This window comes from Scylla paramamosain, chromosome 27 (genome assembly GCF_035594125.1).
Source record: "Scylla paramamosain isolate STU-SP2022 chromosome 27, ASM3559412v1, whole genome shotgun sequence".
NCBI classification, from domain to species: domain Eukaryota; kingdom Metazoa; phylum Arthropoda; class Malacostraca; order Decapoda; family Portunidae; genus Scylla; species Scylla paramamosain.
Window position 1 is genome coordinate 9,372,501 of NC_087177.1, and position 18,134 is coordinate 9,390,634.

At 40.1% G+C, this 18,134-nt stretch overlaps 1 protein-coding gene across 2 annotated transcripts in view; it reads left to right on the forward strand.

Annotated features, from left to right (window-relative positions):
- The window catches only part of LOC135114152 (cardioacceleratory peptide receptor-like), a 72,397-nt gene that overhangs the window by 52,214 nt on the left and 2,049 nt on the right, over positions 1-18,134 (forward strand). The window contains exons 4-6 of one of the 2 annotated variants that reach the window (XM_064029902.1): positions 13,538-13,613; positions 16,683-16,792; positions 17,093-17,228. In XM_064029902.1, coding sequence (XP_063885972.1) covers positions 13,538-13,613; positions 16,683-16,792; positions 17,093-17,228 — 322 coding nt within the window. Of the gene's footprint in view, positions 1-13,537; positions 13,614-16,682; positions 16,793-17,092; positions 17,242-18,134 lie in introns of both variants that reach the window. The other variant, XM_064029903.1, reaches the window with a different exon arrangement.

The following is an 18,134-nucleotide window of genomic DNA, read 5'->3' on the forward strand; positions in this document are numbered from 1 at the left end:
GAAACGTTCTACGTAATATACACCGGTGACCGAGAACTTGTGTTAAGTACAGTGTTGTGTTAAGTGCCTCACACTGTGATGAACATTTGAACATGATATCATTCAGTCAGTCTATCTGTCAGTCTATCTGTCCGTCTGTCCGTCCGCCCGTCTGACTCTCTCTCTCTCTCTCTCTCTCTCTCTCTCTCTCTCTCTCTCTCTCTCTCTCTCTCTCTCTCTCTCTCTCTCTCTCTCTCAATATCAGTAGACTTCAAATAGAAGAACTGTGTCATTGTATACACATCTTATCTGTCCACAATGAAAAACTTTTTGTTTGGGGGTGATGCAAGTATTCATTTGCCAATCCGTCGTAAATTTTGAGATGATCCGTCATTACGACAACAGTCTGTTATCCTGAATGAGTTCCGGCTTAAGAAATCCATCCTTGACACAAACTCTCTGTGCTAACTTACAAAACAGTGAAATGATGCGTAATATCATGTTAAAGTCTGGGATCATTCCTCTGACACACATTTCAAATCTTCACTCAACTTTGTTGAGACTCATTTATCCTTCCTTTTATGACGCAAACTTCTCTCCTTGTTTCCCTCCACCATTTTCCCGAAGCGTGTATCTTTCGTTGTTTTTAGCTACGTGTGTGTGTGTGTGTGTGTGTGTGTGTGTGTGTGTGTGTGTGTGTGTGTGTGTGTGTGTGTGCGTGTGTGTGTGTGTGTGTGTGTGTGTGTGTGTGTGTGTGTGAGAGAGAGAGAGAGAGAGAGAGAGAGAGAGAGAGAGAGAGAGAGAGAGAGAGAGAGAGAGAGAGAGAGAGAGAGAGAGAGAGAGAGAGAGAAAACGCAAATCAAAGAGCAACAGCTTATCAACCACTGCCGAGCACTCATCTTTATGCACTCTCTTGCTCGAATTAGCATTTCTATAGATAGCAAAAGTATTCATCATTCCATATTTATAACAACAGGCATGATTCTTCCTTAGCCTTCAGATAAGGTTTGCGTTTTTTTTTTCTTTTATATATATATATATATATATATATATATATATATATATATATATATATATATATATATATATATATATATATATATATATATATATATATATATATATATATATATATATATATATATATATATATATATATATATATATATATAGGAGGGGCACCGGCCAAGGGCAACAAAACTGTAATAAAAAAAGATGACAAGTCCAATGAGGTGCCGGTCCCCGAACTGAATCGAAGACAGTAGTACAAAATTACGGGATAAGTGTCTTGAAACCTCCCCCTTCAAAGAGTTCAAGTCACAGGAAGGTGGGAGAGAAAGGCAGGGAGTTTTAGAGTTTACCAGAGAAAGGGATGAATGACTGAGAATGCTGGTTAACTCTTACATTAGAGAGGTGGACAGAATAGGGATGAGGGAAACAAGGTCTTGTGCAGTGAGGCCGCGGGAGGAGGAGAGGCATGCAGTTAGCAAGATCAGAAGAGCAGTTGGCATGAAAATTGCGGTAGAAGATAGCAAGAGATGCAACATTACGGCGATAAGAAAGAGGCTGAAGACAAACAGTTAGAGGAGAGGAGTTGGTAAAATGAAAAGCTTTTGATTCCACCCTCTCTAAAAGAGCGGTATGAGTGAACCCCCACATACATGTCATGTAAAGCATACTCCATACATAAATGGATAAGGCCCCCATACAGAGTTAGCAGCTGGAAGTGGGAATGAGAAAAACTGGCGGAGACGACTCAGAACACCTAACTTCAAAGAAGCTGTTTTAGCTAGAGATAAGATGTGAAATTTCCAATTTAGATTATGGAACAGACTGAGGATATTCTTTATAGAAGAGGGACACAGATGAGTGTCACTGAAGAAGAGGGGATAGTTGTCTGGAAGGTTGTGTTGAATTGATAGATGGAGGAATTTGGTTTTTGAGGCATTGAACAATACTAAGTTTCCTCTTCCCCAATCAGAAATTTTAGAGAGGTCCGAAATGAGGCGTTCTGTGGTTTCCCTTCTTGAACTATTTACTTCCTGAAGGGTTGGACGTCTACGGAAAGACTTGGAAAAATGCAGGGTGGTATCATCAGCGTAGGAGTGGATAGGACAAGAAGTTTGGTTTAGAAAATCATTGATGGATAATAGGAGGAGGTTGACAGGACAGAACCCTAAGGAACACCACTGCTTAGATTTAGAACATTGACCGTCTACCACAGCAGCAATAGAACGGTCAGAAAGGAAATTTTAGATGAAGTTACAGAGAGAAGGATAAAAGCTGTAGGAAGGTAGTTTGAAAATCAAAGCTTTGTACCAGATTCCATCAAGAGTTTTTGATATGTCTAAGGCTAGAGCAAAAGTTTTTGGCTAGTTTTTGGTTAGTTAGAGAACAGACATGGCATGATTTCGAGCAGAAATATAAAGCGCATGAGATTCAGGTGATGGAGTGCCCAAGTACCTTTTGTTGGCCAAGTCTCTATCATGTGTAGCACGAGAATAGGTTTGGAAGGTTTAAGTCGAGAAAAAGAGTGAGAAATGTACGCCTCCATGCCAGACACTATCACCTCTGTTATGCACTCGGCACATAGAGACGGGTCCCTGACACGGAAGCAGTAGTCATTCAAAGAAAAATCAACATAATACCTCCTCAGGTCCCTCCACTTAGCAGAGACAAAACGCCAGAGGCACCTCCGCTTTGGGGGATCCTGAGAAGGGATTGGAGCGATTAGACAAGATAAAGATATGAGACTGTGATCGGAGGAGCCCAACGGAGAAGATAAGGTAACAGCATGAGCAGAAGGATTAGAGGTTAGGAAAAGGTCAGGAATGTTGGGCGTATCTCCAAGATGGTCAGGAATACGAGAAGGGTGTTGCACCATTTGTTCTAGGTCGTGGAAGATAGCAAAGTTAAAGGCTAGTTCACCAGGATGGTCAGTGAAGGGAGAGGAAAACCAAAGCTGGTGGTGAACATCGAAGTCTCTAAAAATGGAGATTTCCGCAAAAGGGAAGAGAGTCAGAATGTGTTTCATTTTGGAAGTTAAGTAGTCAAAGAATTTCTTATGCTCAGAGGAGTCACGTGAGAGATATACAGCACATAAATTTAGTTTGAGAGTGATTCTGTAGTCGTAGCCAGATGGTGGAAAACTCGGAAGATTCAAGAGCGTGGGCACGAGGGCAGTTAAGTCTTTTCTTTTTTTTTTCTTATGTAGAAGGAACAGCGGTCAGGAGCAACAAAAGTCCAACAAAAAGAAAAAAAAAATACTGAGACGCCAGTCCCAGTGGGCTTGCTTCAAGATTCATGATCGCTGATGGGTTAGTGAGGAAGCAAGAGACGGACAGACAGGGGTATTTTTAAGGTAATTAGGTTTATTATACGGTCTTTGGTGTGTGAACAAATGACATCAGTAAGAGAAATTATTATTATTATTGTCATCATCATTATCAACAACAACAACAACAACATTAACAACAATCTGTCTGCCTATCTGTCTATCCATCTATTTATTTCTCTGTTTACCTATATACCTATCTATCTATCTATCTTTCCACACGCCACCCTGAAATCCCCTTTTAAAAACCAGTAAACGAGACAGGAAGACACAGAAATAAAAATATAGGAACAAAAATTTATACCGAGAGAGAGAGAGAGAGAGAGAGAGAGAGAGAGAGAGAGAGAGAGAGTCCTACACAGTTTCCTCGTTCCATCCCTTTTAGTTACCTTTTACGATACGCAGGAGATACAGCAACAGCAATAATTTTCCACAATGACAACAACAAACAATTCTAAACAGCTTCCACGTCGAGTCTTAACTTTCCTCGTTCTGGTCCGTTTGTTGTAGTCTCTCCTGAACGATGCAAAAAGAAAACAATAACAATAGCATAATGACAGAAATAATTGCAAAGCCTGCTTCTCTTGTGGCATGGTTGTGGTGATTTGCCGCTCTACCTTGTCCTTGCTACCGAGGCCCCCCCCCTGCGATAGTGGTCTTTGTGAGTCTTTGGCCCTTATTCGTAAACTGTTTTCAGGGACGGTTTCTCGGATTTTCATGGCGATTTATCCTAATGAATCTCTTAAATGATCACTACTATAATGAAAAAGCCTTTGAAAAAATCGATAACTTGCACTACAACCTGTAAGAAAAATGCAGGCGATAGACGCTGAATCTTTATGCGAGTCTTTCCATCATTCCCCGCCTTTCCAAGAGGTTGTCATTGCGAGGAACGTACCAACGAGGCTTCCTATTGGTTCTAACTTTCTTGTGTGTGTGTGTGTGTGTGTGTGTGTGTGTGGAGTGTGGGGTGCCACAGGGATCAGTATTAGGTACATTGTTGTTTTTAATATATATCAGTGACTTGGATAGTGAAATTAGTAATGTTAGTAAATTTGCGGATGATACAAAGATAGGTAGATTAATTAGATCAGACTCGGATGCCATCGCCTTGCAGGCAGGTTTAGATGGGATGAACGAATGGACGGACAGATGGCAAATGTAGCTTAATATCAACAAATGCAAAGTACTTAGCGTAGGTAGAGAAAACCCACACAGTAGGTATACAATAAACAACGAAACTCTGGTAGGTTCAGGGTACGAAAAAGGTTTTGGAGTTATAGTTAGCTCTGAACTCCGTCTAGGAAAGTAATGCATAGAGGCCAGAAACAGGGTAAATAGAGTATTAGGATTAATTTTTAGGAGCGTTAAAAGTAGAAGGCCCGAAGTAATATTAAAGTTATATTTGGTGCTGGTCAGACCTCATCTAGACTACGCTGTGCAGTTCTGGTCCTCACATTACAGGAAGGATATAGGTCTATTTGAATCAGTACAAAGGAGAATGACTAAAAGGATACAGGGGATGAGGAATATTCCTTACGAGGCGAGATTGAAGCTGTTAAATTTACCTTCTTTAGAGAGACGTAGGTAAAGAGGGGACCTGAAAGAAGTCTTTAAGTCAAGGGGGACGTAAGTAAAATTCTTAGGATCAGCAATCAGGATAGAACAAGAAATAACGGGTTCAAGCTTGAAAAAAAAAAAAAAAAGGTTTAAGAAAGAGATAGGAAGAAATTGGTTCTCAAATAGAATGGTAGATGAATGGAATGTACTCAGTAATCAAACTGTTAGTGCTAAGACATTAGGGAGCTTTAAGAGATTAGACGGATTTATGGATGGGGATGGCAGGTGGAAATAGGTAGGTATATTTCTTACGGGGACTGCCACGTGTAAGCCTGGTGGCTTCTTGCAGCTTCCCTTATTTCTTATGTTCTTATGTTAACTAACAACATCTGCCGAGTGACGTCAATCAAACTGGAATCCTAATTGTCATCTTGCATCTTCTCGGAATTTTGTAGCCAAAGTTAACAATTAGCAATTAATTAAACCTCGTAATAGCGCGGTCATATACTGCAAAAAAAAAAAAAAAAAAAACAAGCGGTGTGTTATCAGGTCGGAGTCTGCGCTCCTCTCGACATCCTCTACGAACGGCCTTTGATATATTAGCATATGCCTAAGCATATGCTAATCTCCGGAGAGTGAACGCGGGGTGAGGTCGGCGGACTGTGAAAGTAAGTGTACCCTGTTGCATTACTTCTTCACGTGGTATGCCCGTGTTTTGCATCTGCCGCACGGGTTTGGAGCGTCACTGTTAATACTCGTAAAACCTCTGCAACACATCAGCATTTTGTAAACACAGGCCAAGCGAACTGAATTTATTAACGTATTCACTTACTTGCTTAATTACTTATTCATTTACTTACTTAGCTAGCTAGTTAGTTGTTTAGTTAACTAGGTAGTCAGTAAGTCGGTCCGTCAGTCAGTCAGTTAGTTAAGAACATAAGAACATAAGAAGTAAGGGAAGCTGCAAGAAGCCATCAGGCCTACACGTGGCAGTCCCTGTATAAAATATATTTACCTATATTCCCACCTAGTTAGTCAGTCAGTCAGTGAGTCAGTTAATTAGTTGTTACTTTGTTGATTAGTCAGCCAGTCAGTCAGTCAGTCAGTCAGTTAGTTAATGGAAAATAGCTTTGGTCCTGAAACGACTTGAGAGTTATTTTCAAAATAGTAGAATCGCGTCCAAAAAAATTATCTAAATTCAGACCGTTTGTTTCAGTAAGAGCCTCGTACCTGCAACAGTTGAGATAATGCTTCTAAAGCACCTAGAAACAGAATTGATTAAGTCTGCAGCAGCCGGTCATATTCAGGCCCCTTAAAAAACATTAGGAATTTTATTTCCATTCAAATTTAACAGTGGAGCGTAAGGTATACTCGTACACGTGTGGCCTTAAGTACATGACCTTAAAGATAATATTGCTACACTTCCTCCTGGTCCATTCAGCCAATATATTCATTACACAGAAAATAAATCTATGATATAATTATACATGTTATCTATAGTCTGTTCAACTTCGACAATTTCATAGTTATTTTACTGTTACTCTATATATTTATTGTTTCCGGGAATTAGGTTTAGACTAGAAATACAATAACAAATGAGATAAAGAAAAATACAGGTTATTTAAAACCAGTTTTAAATTTACCTTGGATTTTCATGGTTGAATATTTCAGTGCTACTCTATTCTTTGTTTTAAGGTACTTTGTTTAGACTATAAAAACGAAAGAAAAAATTCAATTACAAGTACAGTATATTGAATTGCAGTCAGCCATCAGAAGGCAATAACATTCTGTACAGAGGCAATAGTAATAAAGAGGTTAGAGTTATCTTTTCAATTATAGTAATAGAATGTTGCACACTTCCACTCATTTTATGTTTTCGAATACACTTCATGAAACAAGAACGTCAGTGGCAATATTCCACATTCAACCATCCATCCATTCACACATCCACACATACATACATATAAATTTACTAAACAGAAACATACATAAATACATAGAAACAACAGTGACAATCTAGCACATCCATCCATCCACCCATCCAACCATCCAAATACACAAAGACAGACAAAATAAATATAAAAATAAACAGACACACAAAACACACAACAAAACTAAAAAAAAAAAAAAAAAAAAAAAACACCAGACGAAGATACATTCATACGAGTACATATAAATAAACTAACTAACACAAAGACAGACAAAAAAATAAATAAACATATAAACACAAAAACACACCACAAAATAATATAAGCATAAGTAGAGAGGTGGACAAATCTTTGTCTGAGGTCAAGTGGAGTGTGTCAGATTCCGGGACGCGGTCTGGTGCTGAAGCAGAGGTTGTTCCCACTCCCTCTCTCCTCCTCCAGCTTCCTCTCTCCCTCCCCTCGGCAGCTCAAGTCCTAATATCAAAGGATGTTGTCTTGTGTCGCTGCAAGACTACAGCCTGAGCCCAAACGAGATTATCTAAAGCCCCCAAGAAGACACAGGGCCACTCGCTCTCTCTCTCTCTCTCTCTCTCTCTCTCTCTCTCTCTCTCTCTCTCTCTCTCTCTCTCTCTCTCTCTCTCTCTCTCTCTCTCTCCTTTTTCCTATCACCTTTTGTTGTCCTTGGCCAGTGTCCCTCTTACATGAATAAGATGAATTATTGATCCTTTCTTGCGATCTCAGTATACATTCGTGTCATGAATATTTCGTCAGAAAATACCCGCGAGATTTGGAAGGCTTCCTTTTATTATTATTCTGGGAAATCCGTGATGCTTTTAATACCGAGCGCCTATTGATATTGCCGATGTCATTGATGTGATTCCCTGGCGAACCTTTCCTCCCCCCACTGCTCTCTCTCTCTCTCTCTCTCTCTCTCTCTCTCTCTCTCTCTCTCTCTCTCTCTCTCTCTCTCTCTCTCTCTCTCTCTCTCTCTCTCCAGTCCCATGAACCACAACTTTTTTTTTTTTGTCCCGCTCCCGCCAAATGAATTACGTATTCGTACGAGGATATATATCAGCCAGGTTATAGCCGCGGTGGGCCCGAAACCAAGCGGCTTCGGGTACGAATCCTCGACCGAATACAATTTAGATTGATTTCCTGTCCCGCTGCGGCTTCTCTACGCGGGGGAGAGAGAGTACGTGACGGAAGTACATGGTTTCTGTTGATCTTGTATCCCTGAAGGAGAGGAATGACGTGTATGTTTGTGTATGTATGTGTGTCTGTGTGTGTGTAAGGTATGTGCTGTACTTAGTTTCTACTGTCCTCGCAACCCCATGGGAGAGGCATGTTATGTGAAAGATGGGTAAGTGAGTGTGTGTTTTATGGTGGAGGAAGACTAGCATCCCTACCTTCCTGTGGCAGTATGAGAAGCTGTGTTAGTGTGAAAATTATCCCAACGATAAAAAGTTAACAGACTAGTATGAGAAGGTTGTGTCTGTGAGAATCCTTACCAGAACATTCCAGAAAACTGCATACATCACAACGCTAAAATCAGGTAACAAGAAGAATGTAAATTTAATTCATACTCAGAACATTCCAGAAAATTATCAACATGACAGTGTTTAAACCAGACGAGATAAAAATTTTATTCAAATTCATATTATAACTGCCTTGTCTTATTCAATCAGAAATTAGTGAACATTTTATAATAGTTTCGGGAAGCAATCGTAGCGAGGTGGGACTGTGGAAAGAGGAGGAGGAGGAGGAGGAGGAGGAGGAGGAGGAATTTGGGAGAGAGAGGGGATATCGACCTGGTGCTGCGAGAGAGATATGACAAGTATTGCTTCTTGGTAGTCAATATTATATACATAAAATACTTTCCTTCCAATATTCATATACTGGGGAACACGTGTTCAAGTGTGTGTGTACAGTACTTTCTGATTATTGGAAGGAAGGAAGGATGTACTAGAGTGAGGGTATGGAGGAAGGAAAGAAGGAAAAAAGTATGGTGAGGAGAGAGGGAGAGAAAAAGAGACGGAAGATTGGGAAGGAATATGAATTGGAGGATGCGTAAGGGAGAGAGAGAGAGAGAGAGAGAGAGAGAGAGAGAGAGAGAGAGAGAGAGAGAGAGAGAGAGAGAGAGAGAGAGAGAGAGAGAGAGCACATTTCGGCAAGTGGCTGCTGCAACTGCAACTTTAAGACTCGACCAAATCACCTGCCCTCACTGTTCATCTTCAATGGCTGCTTCTGGAGATAAGACAAGGCATTCAAGGCTGTCTCCTCTGAAACAACGGCGACGACGATGACAGCGAAAACAACAACAACAACAACAACAACAACAAATACTACTACTACTACTACTACTACTACTACTACTACTACTACTACTACTACTACTACTACTAGCACTACTACTATTACTACTACTACTAATAATAATAATAATAATACTGCGACCACCAACACCACCACCACCACCACTACTACTACTGCTGCAGCTAACGCCACCACCAAAACGACCACCACCACCACCACCTCTACCACCACCACCACCTCTAGTACTGCTGCTGCAGCTAACGCCACTATTTCCCAGCAACGTCTGTCAAGAGGGTCATTATCGTGGTCGGCAACCTTTTCAGTTTATTTCCTAAGATTTTTGCCTGCATAATGAAGCAGCATTATAACGGAGAATTCAAGCAGTTCCCCCTTCAAGGCGGCTGTCAAGCACCGCATCTAAATATAGTGACGCAATGCATTTCCTTTTGATCAAGTAATGGGGTCCCACATAAGCAAACTAAAATTGAGCGTAGGAAGGAGGAGAAAAGGCTTCCTTTGATGCATGTTGCGACACTGTCTTTCTACCACTTCTGTTATGTCTGTTATGAAGGAATAAAGTTTGTCTGCATTGCCTGTTACAGCATTGTATTTATTTATTTATTTATGTAAGAGGATTTCTGGCCGAGGGCAACGAAATGACGGCGAAAAGAAGCCTATTGAAGATGCCAATCCCAAAACTGAATTGTGAAAAACAAAATAAATGAATAAATAAGAGAACACCTAGCGGCTCCGTCTATTAAGGAAAGAAGAGTCAGCCTCTAATGCCTGTTACAAATGATTCCGCTTGATACTTACCACTCCGTTGCTACTACTGTGTTAGTTAGATTGTTGCCACCACTGTATCAGATGAGATTTTCATAAGAACATAAGAACATAAGAAATAAGGGAAGCTGCAAGAAGCGACCAGGTTTACACGTGGCAGTCCCTGTATGAAACACACCTACCTATTTCCATCTGTTATCCCCATCCATAAACTTGTCTAATCTTCTCTTAAAGTTCTCTAGTGTCCTAGCACTAACTACATGATTACTGAGTCCGTTCCACTCATCTACCACTCTATTTGAGAACCAATTTTTTCCTATCTCCTTCCTAAACCTAAATTTTTCAAGCTTGAACCCGTTATTTCTTGTTCTACCCTGGTTGCTGATCCTAAGAATTTTGCTTACATCTCCCTTGTTATAACCCTTATACCACTTAAAGACTTCTATCAGGTCCCCTCTTAACCTACGTCTCTCTAAAGAATGTAAATTTAACAGCTTCAACCTCGCCTCGTAAGGAATACTCTTCATCCCCTGTATCTTTTCTTCACCACTGTATTGATAAGATTCTTGGTATGGTGGTGATCACTCTGGAACACCTGGTAGTAGCTGGATATTGTTGGTAGCGTGGAGGTCATGGTTTGATTATGGCTGATTGTGCAAGTAAAAGACACAAGTTATAAGAGTTTTTCTTGATTTAATGATGGATTGGATGTACACGCGTGATACTGAGACACAATTGATGACGGATGTGACGATACTTGATTCTCTCTCTCTCTCTCTCTCTCTCTCTCTCTGACGACTGATTTGAACTCTGGACTGATATGAACTTGGAATGTGTCCGATCTCTCTCTCTGAACTGACCCTGGCTACCCGTACAGGCTCTATTTATGCGAGATGAAGTGCATCAGAGTTCAAAATCTGAGATGAAGAAATGACCAATCAGGTGCTTGGAAATGGGGTGAAGGAGCCAATCAGAGGGCTTCTTATTCTGGCCAATGACCAGGAAGGAACAACAGGAAGGCGATGCAAGTGGCAGGGATGGAGGGAAGGTGTGGTATTCCCTTGAGAGAGCGATAGGGAGGAGAAAGGTTAAAACAGACTGAGGCTGGCCACGTGCACACGTGATATGAAATATATGAATGATGAAACACACCGCACGTGGAATGAAATATATGAATGATGAATATATATGATAATAATTGTTATGATTGCTGCGACTGATACACAAAATTATCCCTCACACAATGCTGTTCAGTCTGTTAGGAAGATGGAAAAACGTCTCCTTTTAGTACAAAATTTCTTTCGGGTACTGATACTCTTTCTGTTAATATCTGTGAAAGCCTTGCCGCAGAACTTTGGGCTTTTGGCTGCACCTCGCCTGATTTAATGAAGAACAAGACGTCCTTTGCTCTCTCTCGGCGCGCAGTGAACTATGTAGCTACTCGTACTAAGTGATTGCACAGCTGCTGTCTCCGTTGAACTTCGTGCGCCTAAGGGAAGATTTCGTAAAATGGGTCATTTTATGCAATTAAAATATTCATATTTTCATTCCTCTCTATTCTGTTATTTTGGAGACTCGTGTGGTGTAGCTGATTTTGAGAGATGTGTATTTGGATCCTCATATTGATAAGGAATCTCAAACTTAATATTAATAATCTGATGTAAGTTGAGAATCTAATTTCGAAACACGCCCTTGATAGCAAAGGATTGGCCGAGCACTTCAAACTTTTTAGCGTCTGTAGTTTTATTCTTGCTTGTTAAAATCATTAAGGGACGGTGAGATTAGTTAACAATCTCACCGCTATCATGAGGAGAAAGAAAATTAAAAGCCACGCACATAAGCCTGTCAGAATCTTCAAGTTCATCACGGGCAGCAATCTGTGGGTTTTAGAATAAGCTTATTTCTCTTCTACACATTTGCCTCACCTCTTTTATACTCGTTTGAGCTGCAATCGCTGGGGTGAAAAACACAACAAACGCTCTTTCAGCATTTTTTTTTTTATGACTGGTAAAACATTGTAAGTGACTATCAAGACATTCATTCATTCTCTCTCTCTCTCCCTCTCTCTCTCTCTCTCTCTCTCTCTCTCTCTCTCTCTCTCTCTCTCTCTCTCTCTCTCTCTCTCTCTGAAGTGTGTCAATCTTATGTAAGTCGCCTGTGATTCTGATTTGTGATGTTCTGCTCTGTTAATACTTTAGCTGTTGGTGGTACTTAAATAATTAATCTCCCCAACCACTGAAAGTTTATCTATTTATTTATTTACTTATTTATTTGTTTGTTCATTTATTAGTTTGTTCTTTTGTCCTAGTCTTTAATCTGAAGCGCTTTATTTTGTTTTCAACTATCTCTCATCAATCTTTCATCACTTTCTCTGAATGATGCGTTGCCTGCACGTGTATCTTTGTATTTCTGGTTTTATGGAAGACTGAATTTGTTAAATTTGGAATTTACTAGGTAACTTACTACTACTACTACTACTACTACTACTCTTATACCATAATCACCACTATATCAATTTCGATTCATATTTCGGTAATGCTGAACAGTAAATACCATCATTGCCTCCGTGGTCTCCCCTCCTCTTCACATCTAAGTGATTTATTAAATTTACTAGGGGTACTGTGTGTGCCCTTCCTCGTCCCTTTCCCTCCATTTCACTTGCCGTCACGTGAATTGCAATACTGTGTACCTCTTTTGCACTTCAATCGATGCAGTTTCAATAGATTAATCGTAGTTAGGGCGACCAGATGTATTGCAATGTGAAATGGATAGATGAGCATAAGAAAATAAATGAAGCTACAAGAAACCACCAGTCCTACAGATGTGGCAGTCTCTTTATACGACATACTTACTTACGTATTTCCACCAGTCATCCTCATAATCTTGTCTACTAATCACTCATTACGTGAGTGTCATTTATCTTAGTCTTTTTCAAGATTGAATGCCACAGAAAATTTAGATTCCTTAGCTGCTTAATTTGTAAAGTAATTTGCAGTAATGAATCAAAAGAATAAAACAACTAAGTAACTTTTTTTTTTTTTCAAGAATGGTTCGCTGCCCAAAAATGTCGATTCCTTGACTGATAGTACATAAAGAAAGTAAAATGATTATGTATCTTTTTTTTTTTCAAGCGTAGTTTTGCATCCCTTTTTCCATTTGATGCGTCTGACTAAAAAAATATGATACTCTTACAAAAAATATGATACTCTGACAAAAAAAGGGTTACCTTGACCAGATACATCATACCTTGACTAAAAAATTAAACTTTGACCAAAAATATGATACTTTTCGTGGTCTCCAACATGTGTCACTGCCATGGCTTGAATTAGCAGCAGCAGTAATTGAGTTAACGATACTAGAAATTATAGGAAATATAATGGTATGTCATATTTTCATAATGTAACTCATGATTCTCTCTCTCTCTCTCTCTCTCTCTCTCTCTCTCTCTCTCTCTCTCTCTCTCTCTCTCTCTCTCTCTCTCTCTCTCTCTCTCTCTCTCTCTCTCTCTCTCTCTCTCTCTCTCTCTCTCTCTCTCTCTCTCTTTTACACGTCACCAAAGAGAAACCCACTGCCCTAATATATCCTTAATCAGCACTTCCCCCAGGTTCCCTCACTAACATCCCCTGTCCCTCCCCTACAGGCACACCACACCTGAGGGCAGGACGTACTGTGTTTCCAAGTTTTACACGCAAGAACTGGACACTAACTTTAGACAGGTGAGGCAACGTGTGTGTGTGTGTGTGTGTGTGTGTGTGTGTGTGACTAGGATGATAGTTTTCAGTAATGGTTATGTGAATTATTTTTAAGGTTATTGATTATTTCACTGCTGCAACAATTTTTTTTCTCTTATTTCTCTACATCTTTCTAGAGACATCGATTTTTTTTTTATTCTGCCACAGTCTCTTAAATTATTCTGTAGCCTGGAATACCTGTTCTCATTTTTTTTTTTCGCGCATGTAAACATCTTCCACAATGTCCTGGATGCTTCGTAAGCTAACTTAACTTAAACTAACCATGGCAGTAAAAGGATTGGATTTCTAATACTATGAAATAATATTCTCAGATAGATTTGATATTTCTTTATATTGTACGCTTTTGAATGATGAATCTCATAACTTATAACTCTTACTTTTACACATATGAGTAATAACCAATCTTTTCAGCTGGCCATGATCTATAGTTGCAATCTGAACGTAATCAATTTAAACTATAAACTGAGGAAGAGCTTGTAACTAATTAATGAAGACTAATATTCATTAATCAGTGCCGGAAATCTTTAAATTGTTGCTAAAAATCCTTATTATTAATCCATAGCTTGTATAATGCAGTGAATGCAGAGAGCAGCGGCATTTTTTTCTCAAGCGTAAATACCTCAGGGAAGTAAATTACGATAGTCACTCACGACACGGGCGCTCGTTAACCTGCAGCGTATCTCATTATAACCGTCCTCTCTCCATCAGGATCCCCGTAACTGTTGTAAATTCATCTAGATTTTGGACTCAATTAACATCCCATTAAACTTCATGTTTTGTAGAGTAAGTGCCTATTTATCTATCTAACCACACACACACACACACACACACACACACACACACACACATTACGTACATTCCTCGCAATCACAGTACAGTTCCTGCCTCTCACGTACAAGGCCGAGGTTTGGGCCCCGTTTAGTTTGCTAAGGGCTTCAGTGGTGAGCGGCAGCCAGTGTCCTTGTGCAAGATTATGAGGTGTGTGTTACAAGAAAGATCACAGTGTTGTTCGTAAATCTGACCATAACAACTCTAAGCTCTCCCCAGTTGGACAATAATTGGCGATTAGGAGACTACCCCGTGACTCTGACCGCGCACACACAAACACAAACACACACACACACACACACACACACACACACACACACACACACATGACGAATGTTGGTATGCTGCAAGGTTTCACGGCAAGAATTATGTGGCGGACAGCTAACAGAGATAACTCAGAGAAAGGCAGTTTGTTTCCTCTGTTTGTTGACAGTGGAAGGCACATCCTAACGTGTGCCTCATCCCTCCTGTGTGTGTGCGTGTGTGGACAAGCCACTACCGTCCAGGGTCACGTAAACACTACAGTATTAATGAGAAGTAAAGAAAAATGTTTACGATCTTAATTTCCTCGACATGTAGATTTTTCCTAAGACCTGACTAGACTTTTAACTTTGGACTTTGTAACAATTAAAATAATAGAATGCTCTGCACGAACAATAAAGGTTGTAATATTTCTTCTAAGTTTTCTTCATACAATGCATCAGTGTTATTGTGTGTGTGTGTGTGTGTGTGTGTGTGTGTGTGTGTGTGTGTAAGAGTCACGTAGTTAGTAATGAGAATCCATCCACTAATACCCTCCAAACTTTTCAGAAGCTCCCTCGTCATTAGAACATGTCAAAGTATTGCTGGTACTAACTTCCCTCCTCTTCCTCCACTCACCTAAAAACAATGTCCAACATTTTTTCTTTTTTTTTTCTTTGCGTCTCTCCGCCATTGCCTCCTAAACTTAGATTGCACTTGTCGTTTTCACCTTTAAAGATGAACTCCTTAATGAGGCATTTTCTAAACATCCAATCAAAAATCATTTGAACTTTTCCCTGTTTTCCTCTCAATTTGCAACTTAACTATGTTTTCAAAAATATTTCCCAGTGACCTCTTCTGAAAAGGAGGGAGATTTCGATGTCATAGAGCCAAAATTTATCTATCAGTATATATTGCTGTATGCACGAGTTTCCTGTGGTCTTTGTCTTTTCTTTGCGTCGTCACCATCAGGAAAGAGAAAGACTTAAGAAAAATAAAGGCTATAAGGAGCTCAGGTTTAATCTTCTCTGCGGTTACCTTTGAACAGGCAGGAACGATTAAGCTATAGACCGCTCTGACTTGCATGACTGACTTGCTAGCATTCGTGTTGCCCCTTACGTAAACTATTTATATAACAGTCTCTCTCGTATAAACCCCGTGAGGCTGTGGGCACGTGCACGTTCTTGAGACTCAGTTAAACACAGACCAGCACATGGAGCAGAACATTAATAAGGTACAGTAATCCTTAAAAGGCATCTCTAGTTGCTATATCACCTCCTTCCAGGGTGGTGGGGCCTTCACCTTTTTTTATGCCCGAGGAGGAAAGAGTAGGTGGAGGGACAAGAGACTGGTCTAGCTCAGCCACGTGCCTTCTTGAGAGTTTTGATGATAGATATAACGCATTGTCTGGCAACGCTAATATTCAGTGCATATTTGTATAAGATCATAAGGAAACAAGGAAAACTACAACAAACCTTCAGGCATACACATGACAGTCCCGGGAAAAAAAAATAATAAATAATAAATAAATAAATAAATAAATAAATAGATAAGTAAATAAATAATTATTTCCATCTCTCTATCCGTTTTGTTGATGAATGCTTACGTACGGTCGAACTAACTGGATTGTTCTTGCTATCTTGAATTTGATGATGAAAATAACAACAATAACACAAAAGTAACAAGCAATCTTTGGTAGATTAACTTTTAACCTCTCTCAGTACCTGGTGAGTAAGGAACTAGTCTTATTGTTAGATGGAGAGTGTGAAATCAAGCTACTCACAGTTACCTTTGTTTTATCACATGCCTTCTCTCACTACATGCAACGTTTCCCCCTGTCAGGACTCAATTCCTGAATTGCTACCTACCTACACTTCTTATTCAGCACATCAGCTTTACGCAAGGTCACTATCGCCCAGAATAGAATAGTGATAAAGCTTGTTACCTTTCCCTGTGTTGTGACAGGTGTACCTGATGGTGGTGCTGGTGCTGGTGTTCATCATCTGCCAAGTACTGCTGCTGGTGCTCTACGTGAGGATTTACTTCACCATCTGGCGCAAGTCCTCGTACTTCAGGTCAGACTCATTGGGTGGGGAAGGGAGGGGAGGAGGTGAAGTGGCCGGACAGTCAAGGTCGCTCGCATACCACTCCGGTCAAGGCAGTCGTCACGGCTCAATTGATGAAGAGGGTCACGTGCTTTGTATATTCTGCTACTGGTATAATAATTTTAGTAAAACCTTCAGTTGATATCATTATAAGAGCACATAGGAGAGGGATGAGAACCTACCAGTCTAACTACTTATCTCTTACTTATTCATTTACGAGTATATACATGTGTTTCCTTTCCATATTAACACTCCCCCCTTCCCACACAGGGGCGGTCAGAGGGGCAACAACAATGACAGTCAGAGATCCAACAGCCTCCTCCCAAAGGCCAAGACGAAAACACTGAACATGACCATTGTTATTGTGGCTACGTTCTTCGTCACCAACACTCCCTATGTCGTCCAGGTGAGGCGGACAGGTAGGAGATAAATGGCTCGCCTGGTGCTTACATTTTTCTAGTTTCCAATGTTCACGTCTGTTTCTTTCGCCTCGTAGACTTTATCTGTATTTTCTGGATTTGTTTGAAATATTTGTTCTTGTTTTGTATGATTTTAGTATCCTTATATTTTAGGAGTAAAGATAAAGGGAACATTGGATAAATACAAAACATATCTAAACACTCCATTCATCACAGCTCGGAGATCGGTATTGGAGCTTCAGGTGGCAATAACTTCTCTTTGTGCTCGGCTAGAAGTGATGCAGACGGTTCATTGCATTGAATACTTTAAGAGTAGTGCATACATACATTTAGAGATTAATTCATAGTCTTGCTTAAAACAGTAGTGACTGGGACCGAGCTTAACCGTGGGCAGCTCCAGTCGTAGGGAGCACTCAGAGCTGTTTGGTCTGTGGTTTAGTCTTGTCTGAGAGCTCCCGGAGATGTACTGTTCTCTTGATGTTCCCACTTGACATAAATTCCAAGATTATCTTAGTCACCTGTCCTGAATGATGGAGAAATCACCGATACCATATTCAAGGTAGAACTACGCGAGGTGACGGCTTCTGTGAAGAAACTATTGATTTTGGTTTTGAAACATTTTTGAGACCAACCAACCACTGAGCACCAGTTGTTGTTTACTCGTATAACAATAATATAAATCACTGTCAGGTGGGCTTGCTGTGGTCACAAATCATTCCAGTATTTCCCATCTCTACTTTTCTGAAACGTTTGGCTGCTCACTGTAGAACTTGACTGTGCGTAGAACTTTTTTCACGACCATCCGGTTATTAAGAGTAAATGGTGTGTAGGTATTGACTCGCAACATCCAGTGTTTGGTAGCATAGCGAGAGCAAAGTCGCTCATGCTGCAGT